This window comes from Propithecus coquereli, unplaced genomic scaffold (assembly GCF_000956105.1).
Source record: "Propithecus coquereli isolate 6110/MARCELLA unplaced genomic scaffold, Pcoq_1.0 Scaffold644, whole genome shotgun sequence".
Lineage (NCBI taxonomy): Eukaryota > Metazoa > Chordata > Mammalia > Primates > Indriidae > Propithecus > Propithecus coquereli.
The window spans coordinates 520988-541543 of record NW_012152441.1 but is presented as its reverse complement, the minus strand read 5'-3'; the positions used below and the strand labels follow the sequence as shown (position 1 = coordinate 541543).

Genomic DNA, 20556 nt, shown 5'->3' with positions numbered 1-20556 from the left:
TGACCTTGGGCAGGTGGCCCAGCCCCGTCCATGGGACCTGTGCTTCACCTCAGAGAGCGGTGCGGGGACTGCCAGGCTTGGCACAGCACCTGGGACTCCATGGGGGGCTGCCATTCACTGCCCACCCACCCCAGAAAACATCGCAATTGCGACACTGAATGAAGCAGTGGCACAGGGCAGGTGCCTACTGATCCTTCAGAGTCTGAGAGATGTCTCGAGTCCACGGCAGGCAGCAAAGCCAACTGCAGATTTTAATACAAGAGGGTGGATTCAACCTCAGGAGTGTGGCCAACACCCAGTGGGAGAACATGAGCAGGGGGCCTCTGATGGGAGACGCCCAGCTGGAAGGCAGCACCAGGCCCTGGGAATAGCCTCAGGGAAGCCGGGGAGAGAGCCAGGCTCCGTGGTAGGTGAGAGATACCAGCCGCCCACGCAACTGCCCAAGGGAAGTGTACGTGAGGGCCAGGACTGGGAGGTGGCTGACTGAGGCTGGTGAGAACGGGGGACCCTGTCCACCAAACCATGAAGAAGGCAGAAGGAGGTCAGGTGCGGGGTGGGGACGAAAGGAAGAGTGGGGAGAGGAAATCTGTGGCAGTACCATGAAGAACAGGGGTAATCTTAAGTGTATTTACTAGCAATAATACGTATAAGAAAAGCCGCCAGGACTGGAGGAATGTGGCGAGGCGAGGGGGCGAGGAGGACAACCCTGAGGCCCGGCTTTGGTTCCAAAGCACCGGCCCCCACCGTGTGGGTGCCTTTCCCGTTCGGAGCTGTGCGGGGACAGAGGAAGCGGGAGGCAGGAAGCTCCGAAGGCACCCATCTGACCCTGTGTCCCTTCTGGTGACACCTGCAGAAGAGTCTTCCAGGAAGCTGAGACTGCATTCCTGTCCCAGAGTGGACCGGGAGGAGCGAGACAGTGCCCCGAGGCCACAGCAGCGGGTCGCCCTGGAACAGGAGCGAGGCCCGGGAGCATCCGGGCAGACCTCTCAGCATCGCCCACGCCCCATTCCCTCAGAAGCACTAGGGTGGCTGTGGGGCAGGAGGCTCTGGTCTTACCCCAGAAGACCAGAGCTTCGTTTTCTTGGAAATCCTGCGCTGAGTGGGGACGACGCTCCATCTTGGATGACGGAGCTGAACGGCTGACAGTGCCGAGATCCCGCCAGCCAGCGGGAGCCCCCTCCTACACGCTCCACCCTTCACCGCATTTCCTCTTTCCCCCAGAGCCAAGCCCTTTACCAGTTGAGGAAGAGAAGGAAAGTCACCGTGGACTCTCGGCCTCAGGCAGGACGCACCCAGGGGCCCCTGAGCACCAGGAAGAGGAAGCACGTTGTTCTGCAGGTGACTGGTACCTAAACACACCTGGAAACGGGTGGCAGGAGTGGCCTTTCCCAGAACTCCAGGGACACAGCAGCTAGAGAGGAAAGCCAACGTGGCATGCTGGCAAGGGAGCCCCCGCCTGTGCGACAACGCCCTTGCTCAGGCCACCGTGAGATGCTGCTGACCGGGAACGGCCTCGGCGGACACGGTGAGAGGGAGCTGAGCAGCCCGGCCCTGCCTCTCTGCTCTCAGCAGCGGGTGTGTCCGAGAATGCCTCATGTGAATGTTTGTTTCCACTTGTGCCGGCACAGAAGACTGGTCTGAGAGCCTCAGAACTCACAGCTTGGCTAGATGCGGTTATTTTAAAAATTAAAAGGTTAGCTTTAGCAGGAAGAAAAAAGTGAGAAACTAAATAGAACACACCTTCACTGCTCGGATGATGAGGCTGGCAGTTCTGAATGCAAAGCCGAATGTACAACTGCTGCCCAGCATGGACAGAGGGCTGACCCTGCAGCACCCCTACCTGGGAGTCAGCAGCGCGGAGTCACCTGGCACCATGTGATTTCATTTTGCTCCAAGCTAAATCTTCCCGGAACACCACTATCAGAACAGCTCCTGGGATCGGAACCCCCAGGCAGAACGGCCGGGCAGCATTGGCGGCGCTGCCGTTAGTGCAACCGTTTGGAATACTTTCAGAATCAGGCCTACGCACCTCAACTTTAAAATTAATTTCAAATTCAATTAAATCAAAGGTTTGATATTTGAAACAAGGAATTTGATTTTCTGGTAGACACTCTTTACCTAATTAAGATATTAAGTCTTCAGTCATGCCATGGTTTTATAACATTGTCCGAGGTGTACCTTAACAGAAAGCAAACAAGCCAGCCAGATAGGTTTCAGCTTGTGGTGGCAAGACGGGGAGAGCAGGTGTAGCCATGGCTGGGCCTGCACCCTGGGTGTGAGGTAGCCCGTGAGACTCCCACACACCAATGCCTGATGCTCTGGGCAAGGGTGGGGGCAGGACAACAGGAAAGAAGGAATTTAGACACTGGTTACTTCAGATATCAGGAAAGAGCAGAAAGTGCAGTAAGACCAGGAGAGAGCTGGCCACCTGCGCAAGTCTGCGCATGAACAAGGAGGAGGAAGAGTAGCCCGTGCACACGCGGTGTCACGCAGCAGCCCGCTCTCGCCCCCAAAGCCCAAGGCACCCCACGGCTTCCCGTGCTGGGTGGTCTCCGAGGCCTCACATACTTACGTTCAATGAGGAAGAGAAAGCACACTATCCCCATGGCTGCCACGATGGCCCCAGGCACGATGAAGGACAGGCCCCAGCACGTAGACACCCAGCAGCCAGCAATCAGCGACCCCAGGATGTTGCCCACAGAGGTGTGGGAGTTCCAGACCCCCATGATCAAACCTCGCCTGCAACACAACAAAACACACAACCAGGTGGCGTTGAGAAGCCTAAACGAGTCGTTGGCACGTGCAGGGTCCAACAGAGCCCACAGTGTTTCAGGGCCAGTGTCGTAATCAGCAAGGAAGCCGCGTAGACGTTGCTTCCGCAAGACGCGGGACTAGGGCTGGTCACAGGAGAGCCGTATGTACTTCTGTTTTGCCTCGGGCTGTATAATCACACATTCCGTTTCTCAGAGTTTTTTTATTTTATACTTAAAAAGAGGAAAAAGGCCTTTTCTTGAAATTGTTGGAAGGCCCCTAATTTCAATGTGTGCCTCCACCACCTAAGCACGGCCACTTAGAGAACCATCACGTTAGGGAATGTTCCTGTGACGCACACACAGATGCACAGAGCCCAGCACCTAAGACAGAGGCCCCACGGGCGCTTCCTGTCTTAGCTTCCCGTCTGTTTGCCGCCTCCCACCGCGAGGCGCCCTCCGGCCGGGCTGAACTGCGTTTTCTCACAGCCGTTTGCAGGTGAGTCCGGACCGCAGTCCAATCGCCAGAGCCGGTCCCAGCTCTGCTACCTGTGTGTGGGGTGACCTGGCTCAGGACTTCTCAGACTTGCATGTTCACATGAAGCTGCTGCTTCAACAGGCCTGGGCGAGGCCCTGGACTCGACATACAAGCTCCTAGCGGGGCAGGGGACATGGAGCAGCTGTGGAGACACAGTGGAGTGACACAGACCAACCCCGCCCGCCGCACAGGAGGCTGGGCTCTGCCACCTCTCAGGTCACAGGCCGTCCGAATTTCAGAACTCCAAGCCCCGAAAGTTTCAATCATCTTAAAGAGACTAGTTAAAGAGTTTTTGCCGTAATGAGTCTAAAGAAAAACTAAAAGTAAAGTGGTCTAGTTTCCAGCACCATCTTTTAAAAAACAAATGCTATTGGAACGCGGCTCCTTTCTCTCACCTTCCTTTTCCGAACCAGTTGCCGAGGCAGGTGACGACGCTGGGCCAGCCCGTGGTCTGCACCAGCCCGTTGATGACCTGCAGGAGAGGCCAGAAAACAAGCTCAGCGCGAGCGGAAAACATGCCCCAGAGATGTGTCTCCCGCGAGGCTCGCAGAGCTCGTTCCTCTGTGCTCAAGTTTGGGAGCAGAGCTGGGATTCGCTCAAAAAGAAGGGGCACAACTCTGTTTTCTGTGAGCCTCGACAGCCAAAGATTGGTTTTAAATTATACGGTTATGTGTAATTTAAACTATAAATATATATTTTTAGCTATATTTACAAAAGAAATGCATGCCTAGTGTGGAAATTTCAGAATAAGAGAAGAGCAAGAAAAGAAAACCCAGCCAGGATGCCCCACTAGGAGACAACGCCTGGCCACAGCTGGGAGCCAGGCCTTCCAATCTCTGCAACCTAACAACTTTATAGAGAGCAAATCTTTCTTCCTTTTATAGAACTGTTTATAGAATTGTACTATAAATACGGCTTGTAAATTGCATGTTTTCGCTTATGATGTCAAAAAGAAGGTACTGTCCTTAATCATTCTCTGAAAGGAACACAATCTCGACTCAGCGCCTGAGGAAAGTATCCCTGGGCTTTCCAAGAACACCTTACGTTTCAAGAAGGGGCTTAGGGAATGTATTGGTGGATGGGTTTGCTTTGGTGTCTCGGGACTCGGGGGCAACTCTACGAGTCTACTGGAGGTGAGGGTCAGCCTAGTGCGTGTCACAGTGTTGCTGAGCTAAGCCACTCTTCCAGTGAAAACTGGGAGCTGCTGGTCCACCTGTTTCTGCCTCTAGGCTAAGCAGGCCTGGCCTTCACTCCAGGAGCTTGCTGGGACTCCAGAAAATTGTTTCTTTCTTCCTTCTCATTTTCTATATTACTATACAAGCATGAATCACTTCCATAATTAAAACAGCCAACCTTTCTCAAGTGTTATGGCAAAATCTTAAAGAGCAAAATTGAATACAATTTGCTTTGGTGATTTTGTAACTCCCCCACCTAAGGCTATCTGGGGAACCTCAGAAGCATCACAAACCCAGAGCTGAACATCGTTACTTCCAGTCATTTTCCACTGCTGGTCAATATTTATCTACAGGACGGCTGGGAAGGGCAGAAGACAAATGATTCCGGAAGGGCTGGGTCCAGCTCGGGCAAAGCTCCGCTGTCCACAGCCTTCCCACCTTCTAGCACCTTCAACAACTCTCCCTCCTCCCCACGGACTGCCTCATGCCCCATCCTGCTGCCAGTGACTGCAAAGGCAGCCATTCCTTGCACCCTTGCCTACCCCTATCTGCAGGTACCCCAGTCCTCCTACATTTTTCTCTGTCCTGACTGCTCTGTGACCCGGCCAGCTGCATGTTTTCCCTGTAGGCTTAAACCCACGCTGTCCTCGAACATTCCCAGGCACTCATAAAGGTGCTTAGGTTGTTGCTCTGAAAACTGAAGGAGCCCTGGCCCTGAACTAAATTCCTCAAACCCACAAACTCCATACCCACCCCTCATTGCAGACAGACCCAGGTAGAATATTCCCTGTCTTGCTGTCCGTTGAGAAAACACTGTAGCCCCCTCTGTACGTGAGTTCCCCTAACAAAGGCTCTTGGCGCTCAGTGCCTCTTTCTTTGGAATCCCAACCAGCCCCATCCTGGGACAGTTTGGGACACCCCCTGGTGCGAACTCCCCGGCCACGGCTTTTGGGGCAACTCCAGCTGGGAGTTCGGCTGGACGACAACTTCCAACTCCTGAGTGGTCAAATCTGTTGCGGGACAGAACGTCCCAAACTTATCCAAAGTAAGTCAGAATGAGAGCTTGGAGCTTCAGCCCCCGCCTGGGTACTGATGAACAGGATTCTTCAGGCGGCAACTCCTGAAACTAAGAAAACCTGGCAGGTGGAATTTCAGTGCAGAACAAAAAGGAAGGACTCCGTATGTCAGCTGCCCCTGACCTTGGACAGGACACAGTCTTGGCCCTTCCCGTCACCTCATCCTAGGCACCAACCCTACTTACCACGGAACCCCCACACACTGTGGGCCGTGGACCCAGCCCTCACCTGAGTTACCACGTAGAATCCCAAACTGTGGATGTTGTAGAAATACCCCAGCCCGAACAGGGCAGTGAAGGCTCCGCTGGCAAGCATCCCGGAGCTCAGGTAATACCTAATCGGCAGGCGCTCCCCTATTATGCCGCTGCGGGTGGAGAAAAGGAAAGACAAACATGAGAAAACAAACACACCCGGAATGTAAACGCCCGGCTGTTTCTTTCCGATGTTTCCATGCAGTTCTCTGAGCTTTGAGAACTCTAAGGCACGACAGTTTCCAGGAAGATTCAACACAACTATTTCCCTATGGAGCGTTGACTCACCAGAAACCAGCAGCTGATAACACCTTACAAGACTTTTTATTTCTAGCAAAAGTCACTAACTCAAATAATAAAATTCAAACACTAGGACTTATTAAAGAAAACAAGAACTTGTCCTGCTAGTTAATCCTGCTTTTATTTAAACAATATCCAGTAAATATATGGAGTATGTTTAAATTTCAACTGTCAAACTACAGGCAGATGTCATGAGAAGGGATCACGTATAACCTTGAGCAAGTCGCTGGCCCCACGAGCTGTGATTAAGTCACCTGTGTTAAAACGCCTGGCTGGATGGGCTCAGCGGGGAAATGACATCCAACTGCTCCCCCAGCGACCACTCCAGCTGCAAGCGCTTTCGCTGTTTCAAAGACAGAAACTTTGCTTTAAGGCAAAGCCTGAAACACTGGGGCGGGTTCTCTCCGCTCCTTTTGGACTGCAGTGTGATTCAGTGAAGAGCCACGCTCCTGGAGTCTTACCTTCTAGCGCTGTTACAAGGTCGCCCCTGTGTTGTATCTCTTCTGCGTGAGCCGAGCGCCCCTCTCCCACGCAATCCCACCACGTGATGCTTCCACCACGTTATGGTGCAGCATAAGGTCCCTGCCAGATGCAGCCGCCTGATCTTGCTCTAAATAAACCGTTTTTCTTTATAAATTACCCAATCTCAGGTTTTCCATTATAGTAACAGAAAACAGACTAAGATATCTCTACAATGTCTTTTTTAAAAAACCTGGCTGGACTGACACAATACCAGTTTTTAATCGACCAGTCACATGTCCTATCACCCATGTAACATTTAGCACCTACCTAGGTCAATCTAAGCGTGGGATCAAGAACGGGTTGGGTGTGTACCATATGCCAGGCACTGCTCTGAGCTTCTACATGCATCGACTCATTTAATCCTCACCATAGTCCTGTGACTATGAGAACTATGATTTCCCCCATTTTGGAAAGGGGACCAAAGAGGTATAGTAACTTGCCCAGGCCGCCCCCCAGCAGGTGGGAGGTCAGGGATTCAGATCCAAGCAGACCGTGTCTGGAGTTCATGCCCCACCTGCCACGCAGTGCTGCTCCTGCTGCACTCGGAGCTGCGTGGGGCCAAGGTGGGCATCCAGGTAGGGACGTCCAGCACATACGGTTTCAACTGTCCTGACCGCTGTTGAAGTTAGTTGCTGGGGTGTGTAAACAGATGGTGGCTACTGCAACCGCAGGAGAGGGCAGGCTCTGAGCACCACGTACAGCCTCTCGTCCCGTTCCTAAATGACCACATCCCAGGACCCCAGGGCCAAAGGCGCTGAGGGCAGCCTGGGTCCAGTAAGCAGAATGGCCAGGACGTCTAAATCCTCTGCATCCATGTCCCGCCCTGTGGACACAGCACGGCGTGCTTGTCCCATGTCACCTCTAAGGAGAGAGCCGGGAGAAGCACCCCTCGCGCAGGGCCGTGTCTCACGCACGCCCATGTACTGGGCATGACTGCAGTCCTTTCTGCACTGAGTGGACTCGGTAACCAGGAAGACCTGGACCTCGAGCAGACCTACCTCAGGTACATCCCGATGGCGTAGGCACACAGGAAGGAGTAATCCAGGGCGCCGAGCAACTGCTGATAGTTGTCCTTATCTACGTGGAGTGGAAAATCAACAGGAAAAGTTCAGTATTGTTTAGTTTATCTTCCGCAGCAGGGCTGTGAAGGAAGAACATCGGGTCTCTAACTCTGGGTATCCTCAGAAAGTGGACAGAGGTGGTTGTGAACATAGAAAAGATGGCAGCACATCTTCTGTTCACCTTCTTGCAGAAGAAAACAAAGTCACCACATTTTTGAATTGTCACTACATACACACATCGTTCAGGTCAGATAAAACCCCGTTGCTCACAGTGGGCGGGCGTTTGATTTATTCCGTTTGTTTTCCGTGCTACACTGGCCTTTCTTCAGCATGCGTGCCTAGGCTGGCCCTCGCACGGGCCCCTGTGTGCGCTCTTCTTCCCACCCACACCTGTGCTCCACAAGTCCTGACTTCCACGTCTGACACACAAAACGTGAATGACCATCCCCAGATGTACCCGTTAGGAGACCCCTATTTTGGGTGGCAACAGCTCTGCAAATAGGCACTGTGGACGTGATGCTCACTTTCTGACAGGACAGAGCTGTCATGGAAACGCGGTTATATCCGAGAACAACATAACTGCTGGTAAAGTTAGCAAGGCCAGAAGCACCCGGAAAGGACAGCCTTCGGTGCTGGGACGAGCACAGATGGCCTGATGACCAACTCACCGAATGGTGCCCAGCCGCAGTCAGTCTTGTTGTCTGGGAGCTGGCGAGGGGTAACGTACCCAGCTTTGTTGCTCTGGCTGCTGAATCTGACTTCAGCCTCATCCCACGCAGCACAATACTTGTGGAGCTCACCCTGGGACATGCGGGGGGACAGAAGCAAGGAGAGGAAGCGCACTCAGTGAGGCTCAGCACGGGAGGCCGAGAGCAGCCGCCCTCCTCTCCAAGCAGCCCGCCAGAGGGCGGAGGGAGATGCGGCACGAGGGGGAGCGTGCGTGCCTGCTGATGGGGTGATGTTTCAGCGGGACTCTCCAGCAGCCCCAGTCCCGGGCACACGCACAGCTAACGTGAACGTTCAGGTGGCCGTCAAGAGACAAAGTTGGGAGCTGTCACACTTGTCCACAGGGAAGGATGGGCACATCTTCCTAGATGCACACAGTTGCACAGTGCACAATAATGAAAAAGAGCAAGTTACGGTCCACCCAACCCTGAGGAGGAATCTCACAAACACATTATTCAACAGAAGCCAGACACAGAGGGGTCCAGGGTGCATGATTCCATTTACAAGAAGTTCAAGGACAGGCCAACGAATCCCTGGCAAATGGGGTGGGAATCTTAGCTACCTATGGGGGTAACAACAGGGCACAGAGCACCTTCCGGGAGCTGGAAAGTGTCCGTGCCTTAACCTAGATGATGGTGCACGTCCAGATTTGTCATGCGAGATGCTTAAGATCTGTGTGATTCACTAAGTGCAAATTATACCTCAACTTAAAAACAGTACCTGGGGCAGGAGACCACCAGCCCACCAAGTTCACAAAACCAGCCAGTGAGGACAGGTCGAAGGAGTTCATCTGACGTGTGGGAGGAAAAGCCCAGGGCCAGGAGCTGGAAGACGGACTGGCTGTGTGAGCAAGTTACTCACGGTCACTGCCTCAGTGTCCTGCCAACCCCCGCTCACTTACAGAACCATCACTGGGACCCATGATGCTGAATGCCAGGCTTTCCCCGCAGTGCTTGGGACAGGGCAACCCTTGAGAAGCAGACACTAGGCAGAGAGGCAAGCTTGTCTGTCAGGAGGGCAGCAAAGGGGACCTGAGCAGAGCTCTTCCTCAGGAAGAGGAGGAGTACTTCCAGAAGAGTGCCCCGTGGCGGCAGGGCCCCTCTTGTTGCTCTGTGACACCTACTCCCCACGCTTCTCCTGCTCGGCGCCTCTTTCGTAAAGGTTTTGTACCGCACAGATGAGCTGACCCATCAGGTGTGAGCAGGGCGCACAGCAGGGGTGCCCGTGGTCAGGAGTGTCCTTCGGGGGGACCATGGGATCGGGGGTATCCTTAGTGGTTTGGAATCTGAGAGAGGCTAGAGGTGTGGACAGCCACGCAGAAAGCTGGGTTCAGGCTCAGGGCACAGCACAGTGGTCAAGGAGCCACCCCAGTCACCAGGAGGATAATGGTCATAAGTCCTGTGCCTTCTTCAGGAGGGAGTGACCAAGAGGCTGGCCACCTCCAAAGGGCTGTTCTTGCTAGGGCCCTGGTCAGCCTGGGCTAGACACCCTGGTTTACAGCTGGCTGCACTTGGGTACACGTCACCGAGTCCTGGCATGGCACACAGGACACAGCTGCTCTGTGGTCATGTGACTTTGTCATCATCACTGGCTGTTCTGCTATAATTAAACACTGCCCTAAAAAACCAGCCAAGGGCTCTGCTTTACAACGCAAAGTCATTCTGTGCCCAGCAGTTCCTTAGCAGAGCTCGTCCTCCCTGGAGGCACCAGCACCGGCCTCTTGGCAGCTTGGGGAGTTAGTGCTGTCACGTGCTCCCCGACTGCTAGGAGCCCGGCTGCTGCCGTCTGGGTCCGACTGCCCACCAGTGGAGACCGTGCGATGGGGGAGGCCTGGGGCAGGGTGCCTGCAGCCCTTCCACTCTGTGCAGGGCTGGCATTTGCAGCGTTTCCCCACCCAGCTGCCCCCTGGTTTTACACTTTTCTCCTCCTTGGTGCCTTCCGAAGCCAGGTGTCTCTGCCCACCTTTCCCTGCTGCCTCTCGTGGAAGCCAGCCTGGCCATACCCAAAAGGCTTGGGGGCCGCTGCTCCGATTCACCTGTCACTGAAGAAAGCCACAGGTAGGATGAGAAAGGACACCCCAGGCTGACAGGGACTCGCTGGCAGGCCTAAAATGAGGTTTCTGGCAGTAGCCTGCACGGAAGCGAGGAGAAGGGAATGCTGCAGACCCCTGCTTAGAAGAGAACATTCACATCCTCTTTCACCATTTAATATTTCTGAGGAGGAACCATCCATGGAAAATATAACAGGTTTTCCCCATAACCAAGCAGAAACGGTTTTCTAGTTTTGCTACATGGTGAGTGGGACCCAGCACCCTGGTTAGGGACATAGACACTGGCTGCAGACGGGTGTGAGCCCGTCTTGGTGCCACTGTGTGACTGGCGACCTTGGCAATGTCACTCCCGCTCCCTGACGGGCAGTTACAGAGTCGGTCCAATAACGCCCGAGTCGCAGGGTTGTGTAGAGATGGGCTGTATACGGACAGTGCCTTGAAAGGGCTCAGGGACTGGCAGCCGTGAGTATAAGGAGCTCACCTCCACATACCCTGGGACCTCATTCCGCCCCCCACCATGTGCCCTCCCAGCCCTTCTCCTTCCCTGACCCCGAAGCCCGCAGCCCTGCCAGACGGCTGCAGCCAGAGCGACAGAGGACTCCACAGTGTTCTCGCAGAAAGGGTTCCAGGGTATTTAAATAACCACAGGTTAGTTGTCAACAATGTTGCTATATTTCAATATTTCAATGAGTTTTATCCCCAAAACCTGGAGTTTGAGGGACACTGAAGGCCTAATTAAACTCAGATGAACTGATCAGCAAACACCTGCCAGGTGAAGGAATTCCTACTATGGTGACTCAGGGAAGCATACGAGCCTCCCCACAGCCCTGCCTTCCAGCAAGTCACATACAGAATTACGTATCCTGTTACATTATGGAGTTATTAACAATTGATCAGTCAAAAGACCATGTGGCAACCAAATCATACACTTAATACGCCAAGCGAGGAAAAGCAGAAGGGACCATTGTAAGCACACCATCATCACAATTTTTAAAAATGTCTGTGTAGCACATAAGGGAACAGCAACAAAAAATAAACAGGAAACAGCCACCATATTTGGGGGGTGGGCGAGAAGAAAGGTGCCAGCCTGCTGGAGAACACAGAAAACAGCCATGGAGTCACAGTGCAGCGTGTGCACGGGAGGCAGGGGATGGGGGTGCCAGGTGCTCTCATTTGTCATCTGTCTACAGATTCCTTCTCCAAACCCTAACCCTCCCTCACCCTACCACTGGGCAGCAGGAGGAACTCACTCCCAGGAAGCAGCAGGCAGCTAGAGCAAGAATTTTTTCCAAAGATGACGCTGGAAAAGACTGGACCTCCTCAGTTCTAGGCTAGCGCAGACCCATGGTCATTTAGGTACAAATATTTACCACGCTAACATACATTCAATGAAGACTCTATCCTCCTTCGCCTCCAAGGCTCTCGGGCCTGTGTAGGCCCCAGGGCCCCAGTGACGATGCACCTTCTCTGCAGGAGGAGAGAACCAGGAAGGGTACAGGAGCTACTGAGAGGGGACAAGGGGGACAGGACAGTGGGAGGGACTCAGGCCTCACTAATTCCCCCAGAGGAGAGTGGGGTTCTGTCGGTTTCCATCCACCTTCAGACAACACAGTGTGTGTGTGTGTGCATGAGTGTGTATGTGTGTATACATAATCTATAGTTAGTGATATGTTTAGTACGCTTCATGTGGCTCATTAGGTAGGGTGGGTTCATTTACTCTAACCAGTTCTTCATTTTCCTTATACAAGGCTAAAAGAATTCTCCAAAGCATTACCCAAAAGAAGTCCTGGGAGAGAAATTAAACTTTTGGTACTAAAAGTAGAAAGACAGATGAGCTGTGCTCATTTATGACAGCACCTGCATGCGGCCCGTTTACCAGAATGAACCACAGGTGCCACAAAGAAGTGACCAAACACACTCGGGCATGTGGCAGTGTACTCCACTCACAAAGGTATGTGGAAATTTATAGGGAAGCTTTTTGGTCACTGTTTACTTTTTAAAAATGGAATCACTCTACATATACTTAGGAACATCTTAACTTTTTACTCAAAATATCTCCTGGATATGTTTCTAAGTCAACTGGTTTGGCTCGAATTAATTCCTTTAGGTGGCTGCACATTTCAAAACATGGATTTGTCATAATTTGTTCAAACTTTCACCTATTGACCAGGTTCATGTGATATCCAGCATTTTTTTCCTTTTTTGGTCACTGCAAATAATGCACAATCAAGATGCTTATGCAGGCCATGTGTATGTTCTATTTTGCCAGGTGTTATAGGATATCTTCCAAAAGGCACTAACACCTGACATCCCCATCACCGACGCCTGCAAGTCCTCTGCCCCATCGTGGCCAGCAACAGGGGTCGTTGCCCTTTGCAATGCTGTGCCAGTCAAAGGACATGCTGCTACCTTAATTTGCATTTGTGAACACAAGACTAGTAAACTTGAACACAGTTCCTGCATCTCCTGGAAACGTGGATTCCTCGTCTGTGAACAGCCTATCTGCCCCCTCTTCCACTGTTCCTCTGGATTTCCTAAGATCGACATAATTTATTCTTGGATTTTTACTTTCTATTTTTTACACTTAAATCTTTAATCCATCCATTGATTTTTTATAATATAGGCATTCAACCTTTATATCTTGATAATCAGCTGTACCAACACCATTTATTAAAGACGCTATACTTTCCCCGTTATCTCCGTGAAATAGTCTACGTCTTCCATTCCATGTTACTGACCTTTTTGTCTATTCTCATGCAATATAATAATTTGATTATGGTATTTAAAATACATTAATCTTTTCGTATTTTCATTTCATTTCATATCATAAAATGTTATCTTTTTCACACCTCCCTTGATAATTAATTCCTGGACATTCTTTCATATAAACTTTAAGATTATTTTATTCAATTAAAAAAAAACCCTGCTGAGATTTTTACTGAAGTTGCATTCTATTTAAATATTAACACCAGGAGCACTGGAACTTTCCAAATAACAAGTTTCCCACCCATGGTACGTACTGCCAGCTTTTCAGACTTTGTTTTCTGTCTGTCCCTGAGGACCGAGTCCAGAGAGGGTTAGGCATGCTCACACTCAAGTCGGTTGGTCAATGTCGCCATCCCCCCTGGTTCCAGGGACCCCCTGGCAGCTTACGCTCTTTCTGAGGAGCCCCTGCTTTCGGGTTTCTGCTCTGGCCCAGCCAGAGGTAAGATCCCCCCAGAAGGGCTCCCCTAGGAGGGTACAGACCCCCCAGGCAGACACTTGCCTCACACCATGAGGCTGGGCTACAGTGGGGGCAGCAGGTAGAGTGGACGAGGGTTTCACTTGAAACACTGCGATCCTCCCAGCCCTGGTTTCATCTTCATCTTTTTAAATATACATTTTGTTAACCAGAGTAAGATAAAATGAGTCAGCATCGATTAAAGGTAAGCCTAAACAATTCAAGACTGACCTAAATCTGACCTGTTATGCCACGTTGTTCTATAAACGACAGTATAGAATGGAAATTACTTTATAATTCACGACCCTGGTGATTGATTTCAAGTAAGCAAATATATTTTGCTTTTGTTTTACTTATAATGTTCTATGAAATACAGGCTATAGATAATTGTTGAACTGTTCCTCAGGTCAACAGAAGCATGAAATGATTCATTTCAATAGAAATGAAACTACCAGTTTCATCTGTGTTATTTATAACATGAGCTAAAGCATGTGAAAGCTTCACGAGGCATTCGAAAGTTTAAGTTATCATATGACGTGTGGTGTTCTTATGTCTTATAAGGCAAAGAAACCCAGGGCTTCAGCGTAAGGCCAATCCATCTTAGCGCATCTAAGGTGCCACGTCCGAAAACCTGTGTGTTAAAGAGACCCTGGGTGTGATGCCCTGACTGGACTCAAGTGGCTAAACGCCCAAGGGCCAGAGAGGGTGAGAGCGAACGGGATGGATAGAGTTCACCTGAGCGAGCGCCGGCCCCGCAGAGGGAATCACACTCCCCGCACCGGCTTCCTCACAAGGACACTCACAGGGTTGCTGTTGAGACCATATTAAATAACGAGTGTGAGCACTTTGTCACGCCACAGGGTTCAGTAAGTGGCAGGTATTGTTACTTAGGACACTGAAATTAGAGCTGGCCGTGAGACCCCCTCCTCAGTAAGCCCTGCACCCCGAGTGGCATGGACGCTTCTACACACAGGAGTGGTGGATGGGGGCCTTGAGAGGGACCCAGGGAAGCCGGGAGGGTGACCTGGAACAACACTCGTGTCCCTTCCTGGCTAATGGGGACCCTCGTGGTTGTCAGATGGACTCCAGGACTCCAGGGGCTGGGTCCTGCCGCAGGGAACCCCCAGGGCCAGCCCACCTTACACACTGCATCTGTCCCGGCAGCGCCTCGGCCCACCGGGTGGCAGCTTCATGGTGACGCTCATCCCTCCACCTGGTACTCAAGGCAGAGCCCACCTGGACCACTATCTTCCCCCCACAACCCAAACCCAGCGTTTCCCGGTCGGTCCTGAAACCCCACACAGGCTCCCCTGACCACACCTGGTCCTCCAATCCCAAGGCGCTCACGAAGTCTCTTCCATTTTTATCATTTGCCATTTTCTTTAGCCGTTTGTGCATTTCCCTAACCAGGAAGACAAGAGGTAGCAGCATTCAGACTTACAGAGGCTGGTTTTTGGTACTGATCTAGTGTCCCTTGTCACTGGCTGGAGTGGCTGAGTGTTTATTAAGGTCTGTCACCTCTTTTCCTATCCTTATCTCTCTTTTGCAAACCACATTTTTAAAGGTCTGCAAACATTTCCACAGTCAGCAACTTGCAGGGCATGGAAATTTCCTGCTTACCAGGGGTCAGGGAGGAATTTTAGAATCTTTTGAGTAAAGAATGTTTACATGCACTGGAAGTTAGTTACTGGAGAACAGGGAACCTAGAACTGTCCACAGTGTTTCCTCCCCATGACATCTGTCCAGTGCTCAGCCACCCGCGGCAATGGAGGAAGTGCAGCTACGAAGGTCACAGCGCTGCCTGTGAGTCCCCGCCAACCACTGGAGAGCACAGCGCTGCCTGTGAGTCCCACCAACCACTGGAGAGCACGCGAGGGCTCATTGCACTGTAAGGAGGTATCTTTGGCACCGCACAATTTCCTTGTTCCCTCTACGATAGAGTCAAAGCCATCGGCGCCCGCTGACCTGCTGACAGCCTGGAGGCAAGATGCTGCAGTTCCAACGAGAGAAAGAAAATTATCCTGCTTTTCTTCCGAGTTATAACTGGTCGTTATGTAGGACTTTCTACTTTAATCTTCTTTTCTCAAAGTCTAGTCAAATACCTGCTTACCAACTTCTTGCTCACCCACCACTCGGACAAAAACTCAGCCTTCTAAGAATAACGGAGAACCACCTCCACAGCCAGGCTTAGGGTCAAACCGCGCAAGAGCTGAAGCAATTGGGGGATGACTTAAGATTGGATATATTTAGGCGGAAAATTCACACGAGGTAAAAATAAATATTTAGTTAAGCCTTAGAATTCTGGAAATGTCAACTAATATAACTGAAAGTATACTACCTCTGAATTTATCCTAAAAACATTTTAAAAAGTGTAATTTCAGAAACAAGAAATTAAAAAACCAAAGCTGCAAAATAATTTGTTTCCAAACAATCTGCTTTCTTCATCTTTCTTGCCATTGTCCCCACCCCTTGCCCAAAGGTTCTTAGAGTAACTCGTTCCTTACAGAGATTACAGGCAGGACATAAAAGCGAGTGTTTTATGATTTCTTACCTTAACTATGCTGATAGGCTTTCGAGATAAGTGAAAACTTGCATACAGCAGAAATGTCAAAATAAAAATGAAGGCTCTGTACCTGAAACACAAACAGTGGCAGAAGATAAAATAATTGAAGGCATGTTAATAATACAGTGTCAGTGTGTTCTTAAATTTTCTTATGCTGCACATTATGCATTCAGTCCTGTGTCAATTATCCAACTTACGTACATTACCACTATAATATTCGAACATTAAGCAATTTTGCCACTTTTGCTTTGTCCAAATTGTAACTATTTCAACACTGTAAGAGATAAGAAAAACCAAACTGTTCTTCCTACCCTCATACGCAGCACACAAAATTTCTGACACCAAATGTGTGGGGGTCCCCCCCAACACCAGGCAATTCTCCAGCAGACACCAATTGTGTGTCCTCCCATTCAATTCAATTCTGATACTATCCACCTGGAGACGGCGTCAGGTCCCACAGGCTGAGGGCCTGGGCCCAGGAGACTGCCCCCGCCTCAGGTGCCAGTGGCAAGCGCCAGGCTGTGCCCTGGCTTCTGACTCACTGGCTATAAATTGGGGTTCCCACTTGTGTTCGATTAATTTGCTAGGACAGGTCACAGAAGTCAGGAAAACACTTTACTTGTGTTTACTGGCTTATTAGAAAAGATATTACAAAGAATACAGATGAACAGCCAGATGGAAAAAATGCACAGGGCAAGGTATTGGGGAGGGGCTCATCGCATCTATGCCCGCACCGGTCCCGCAACCTGCATGCTCTCCCGACCCTGTCCTCTGGGTTTTCATAAAGGCTGTATTACACAGGCACAATTGATAACATCATTGGACACTGGTGATGAGCTCAACCTTTGGGGGTCCCTTTCCCCACCCCAAAGGTTGAGGGTGGGGCAGAGAGTTGGTTCCCCTGGCAACCAGTCCCCATCCTGAGGTGTCCAGAGCCCCAGCCACCAGTCATCTCATTAGCATACAAAAAGACACCACTTCGGAAAGTGCAAGCGTTTTATAGGAGCTGTGTGCCAGGAACCAGGGGCAAAGGCTAAATGTGTACTTATTATTATATCACACTATCGCTAAAATTTATTTTTAAAAAACTATAACCAAAGAGAAATTTGGGACTTAAGAGGTACACATGTTTACAGAGCAGACAAGAAGGAATGTTTATTTAGTTCACAACAAAATTAACTGCAAGTTCTTTGTGTAGCCTGCTATCCTGGGCGTTTAATATCATATTTATTTTTGGATTTTTAGTTTCTATGCAACTTTTCAGCAGCACACAAGCAAGGCAGACATAAATACTTCACTGACCTTAATGAGAAAAAGTCAGTGATACTGGCAAGCTCTGAATAGGCAATGACATAAAAACACTGGCACGCAGCCCTGAGGCTCTGTCCGGCTGTGAGAAAAGTAGCTCAAGACTAAGCATGGAAAGTGCGGGCGAATGAAGAAAAGAAGTGACTCGAGTACGAAGACAAAAGTTAATTCCAGTCTAAACTCTGAACCACCACATAGAAAAGGGCAACAAACAGGTGGGAGAAAGAAGTGTGTGACAAGGGATGAAGAAGAGGGACTCTAACCAGGAAGCAGCTCTTCTGTGTCCTGAGGCACAACCCCCAACCCTACAGAACCTGTCCTGTTTCCGGCCTGCAGAGGCCGCCCATTTCAGATTGTGTGCCCGACTGCTCGAATCAACAGTCAGCTAAGGCGGCATCTGCCAGGTCTACCTGGACAGAGGAGCGGTTTCCCCTGGGAGGGCCCACCGGGATAACGCACTTTAATGTTGTCATTTATTCCTCAAGGGAAGCCCTCTGTGAATAACACACGGAATCCTGGAATCTACGGCTGCCTGCCTCTCTGGCCACCAGCAAAAGTAGGGGTCAAATAAATATTTCCAGATTAAAAAAAAAGAAAAGACCATATTTCAGAAGAGAAGAAGGGTTGTTAGTGCTGTGGGACTCAAACCGATAACCTCTGGAATGCTTGTGCCTTAGGGAAAGGAGAAAAACCACAGCAACTTGCTGAATACTTGCCAAGTGAATAAACGAATGCTCCAACATCTCTTCTTATAAATACCGATAGTTTGCCTGGATTCTTCCTCTCCGAGGCCACGCCAATGGTCAGATAGGAAAAAAGTGAAACTCTAAAAAACGAGTGTGTAACTTATCCCAAAGCCCAAGAACAAAGGCTATGCACGTATAGTGTATTTGCTACAAAAGCCCACGCCTCTGTCCTTGTGTTTCTGAACATCAAGGAATGAGTCTCTGCCTTCTTCGGCTGACGCTCTGTCACACCACGCTCTGCTCCTACGCACCTTAGGTTGCACGTGCAGGAAGATTCCAGGACGCTGGAGCTTATCAGCCCCCATACTCAAATTTCCAGCCCACAGCTGGACTCGCTGGGCCCTTATATTCCTGCCTGCCGAAAAACGAACAGAGCACGTGCAGCCTCTGATGATCCTGGTCTGCCCCACGTGGGTGCAGGGCTCCTTTCCCAGCCTCCACGGGGAATGTGAACAAAGTCTTCAGCGGGAGCAAGCCCCAGCACCTCCCAAACCCGTCTCAGAGAAGAATGTGGAGCACCTTTCGCGCACCCTTGAGGATTCTGCATAGGCACCACAGTTTTATAGGCGTGTTATCGGCTGGGAGAACGTGAATTTCCCAATCACCAGCTACGAAGGACCTTGAGAAACGCGGCTCCACTCCCCGGGCCTCAGGTTCATGCTTTCCCCTCTACGCAGACAGCCCAGAAGTAATGCGCTGTCCCCCTGCTGGGACGGGGTCTGAAGTGTGCTAGGGCCCAAACATGCGCTGTGCCCTAGACCACCAGGGCTGCGTGGGCCATCAGGCCCTGGGGACCACCCCAGGGCCCCGTCCTCCGCTCGTGCAGTGGCTCCCAGCGGTGCTCAGCAGGCAGTGCCCTGCAGGCTGAGGTGGTCCCCCTGAGCCTCCCGCTAGCGCCTGGGCTAGAGCACTCCCAGGGAGACCCCATGAATGCCGAGGACCACACAGGGGAGGGGCACACACCTCTGGAAATCTTCAGTTCTGCATGGAAATGAAACACCTTAACGAATTAGCCCCTTTGGGTGGGAAGAGTAACTGCCTGCAGATCAGCAGGTTCTCTGAGAGACACTGTCCTGGAGAATCAGGGTGAAGGGGCAGTTCGCACCGCTCACTGTCATTTTCCTGGAGACCGAAGAGGAAACCCCTATCTTTATTTAGCCAGTATCAGGCCAGCTCTACTTCCTCTGTTTCCAAATCCATCCTTCCTCCCTCATTTTCCCCTTCTTTGCATAGGTCTTGGGGGAAGGAGAAGCCCACAGCCGGAGGCTGGGCTTTCCCTTCAGGAAGTCTGACCCCAGCTCCCACCAGCCACCGTTACACCGCGGCAGCCGCCTCACCTCGCCTGGCCTGCAGAGCAAGTGGACATTCTGCTTCTGCAGGGTTGTCCAGCGTTATGGGGTTGAGGTCCCAAACAATCCTCCTGAAGGCCTTTCCCCACTTTGTAATTCTGTCTTTTTCTCTAGTATTTATGAAGCAAAGTTCTGGATGATTCCTGTTTCCTTTTATCCATCCTGTGCTGGCTTGAATAGGGTCCCTTAAAAACTCACGTCCACTCAAAACCTCGGACCATGACCTCATTTAGGAATAGGGTCTCGCGGACACAACTAGCTAAGGTGAGGTCGTATTATATTGGGGTGGGCTCTAATTCCAAAGACTGGTGTCCTTACACAGAGGCCATGTGAAGACAGAGACAGACAGGGAGGGAGGCCCTGTGACCCTGGAGGCAGAGACAGGTCGGATGCAGCTGCGAGCCAAGCACCGCGGCCAACGGCGGAAACTGGAAGGGGCGAGGAAGGAGCCTTCCCTAGAGCCTTCAGAGGGAGGGTGGCCCTGCCAACACCTCGACACCTCGATTTCGAACTTCTGAACTCCAGTGCTGAGAGAGAACACATTTCCGTTGTTTGAGACAGCGGTGTGTGGGACTTTGTTACAGCAGCTCTAGGAAACTAATACAATCCTTTTATTTTTGTTTTGTGTTACATTTACAAACACTAATCAGTGTTTCATTTACTTTTTGCAATTATGACTAATTGTAGCATTCTTTGCATCCACCAACACAAGAAGAATAGTGTTTGGGTTAACCCCAAGTTTCTAGCAAAAAGGCAAGCCTCAGCAATGGCAACACAGGACAGGCGTGCACCTGCAAAGCCTCCTTAGAAACGTTCTTGAATATCATGTTCTCGGATGGGCGGCAACCTCCTCCAGGGAAGAGGCTCCATGGAGAATGTCTGTCTCCTTGTTTGAGCGTTACATTTCAGTCATATGCAAAT

The 20556-nt window shown here is 50.9% G+C and overlaps 1 protein-coding gene across 1 annotated transcript in view; it reads right to left on the bottom strand.

The window, feature by feature from the left end:
* Nucleotides 1-20556, bottom strand: part of SLC37A1 (solute carrier family 37 (glucose-6-phosphate transporter), member 1) — a 72627-nt gene that overhangs the window by 44900 nt on the left and 7171 nt on the right. Inside the window, exons 3-8 of the mRNA XM_012659973.1 lie at nt 16221-16302; nt 8342-8474; nt 7611-7689; nt 5768-5903; nt 3684-3760; nt 2573-2739 (exon numbers count right to left, since the gene is read on the bottom strand). Coding sequence (XP_012515427.1) covers nt 2573-2739; nt 3684-3760; nt 5768-5903; nt 7611-7689; nt 8342-8474; nt 16221-16302 — 674 coding nt within the window. The remainder of the gene's footprint in view (nt 1-2572; nt 2740-3683; nt 3761-5767; nt 5904-7610; nt 7690-8341; nt 8475-16220; nt 16303-20556) is intronic.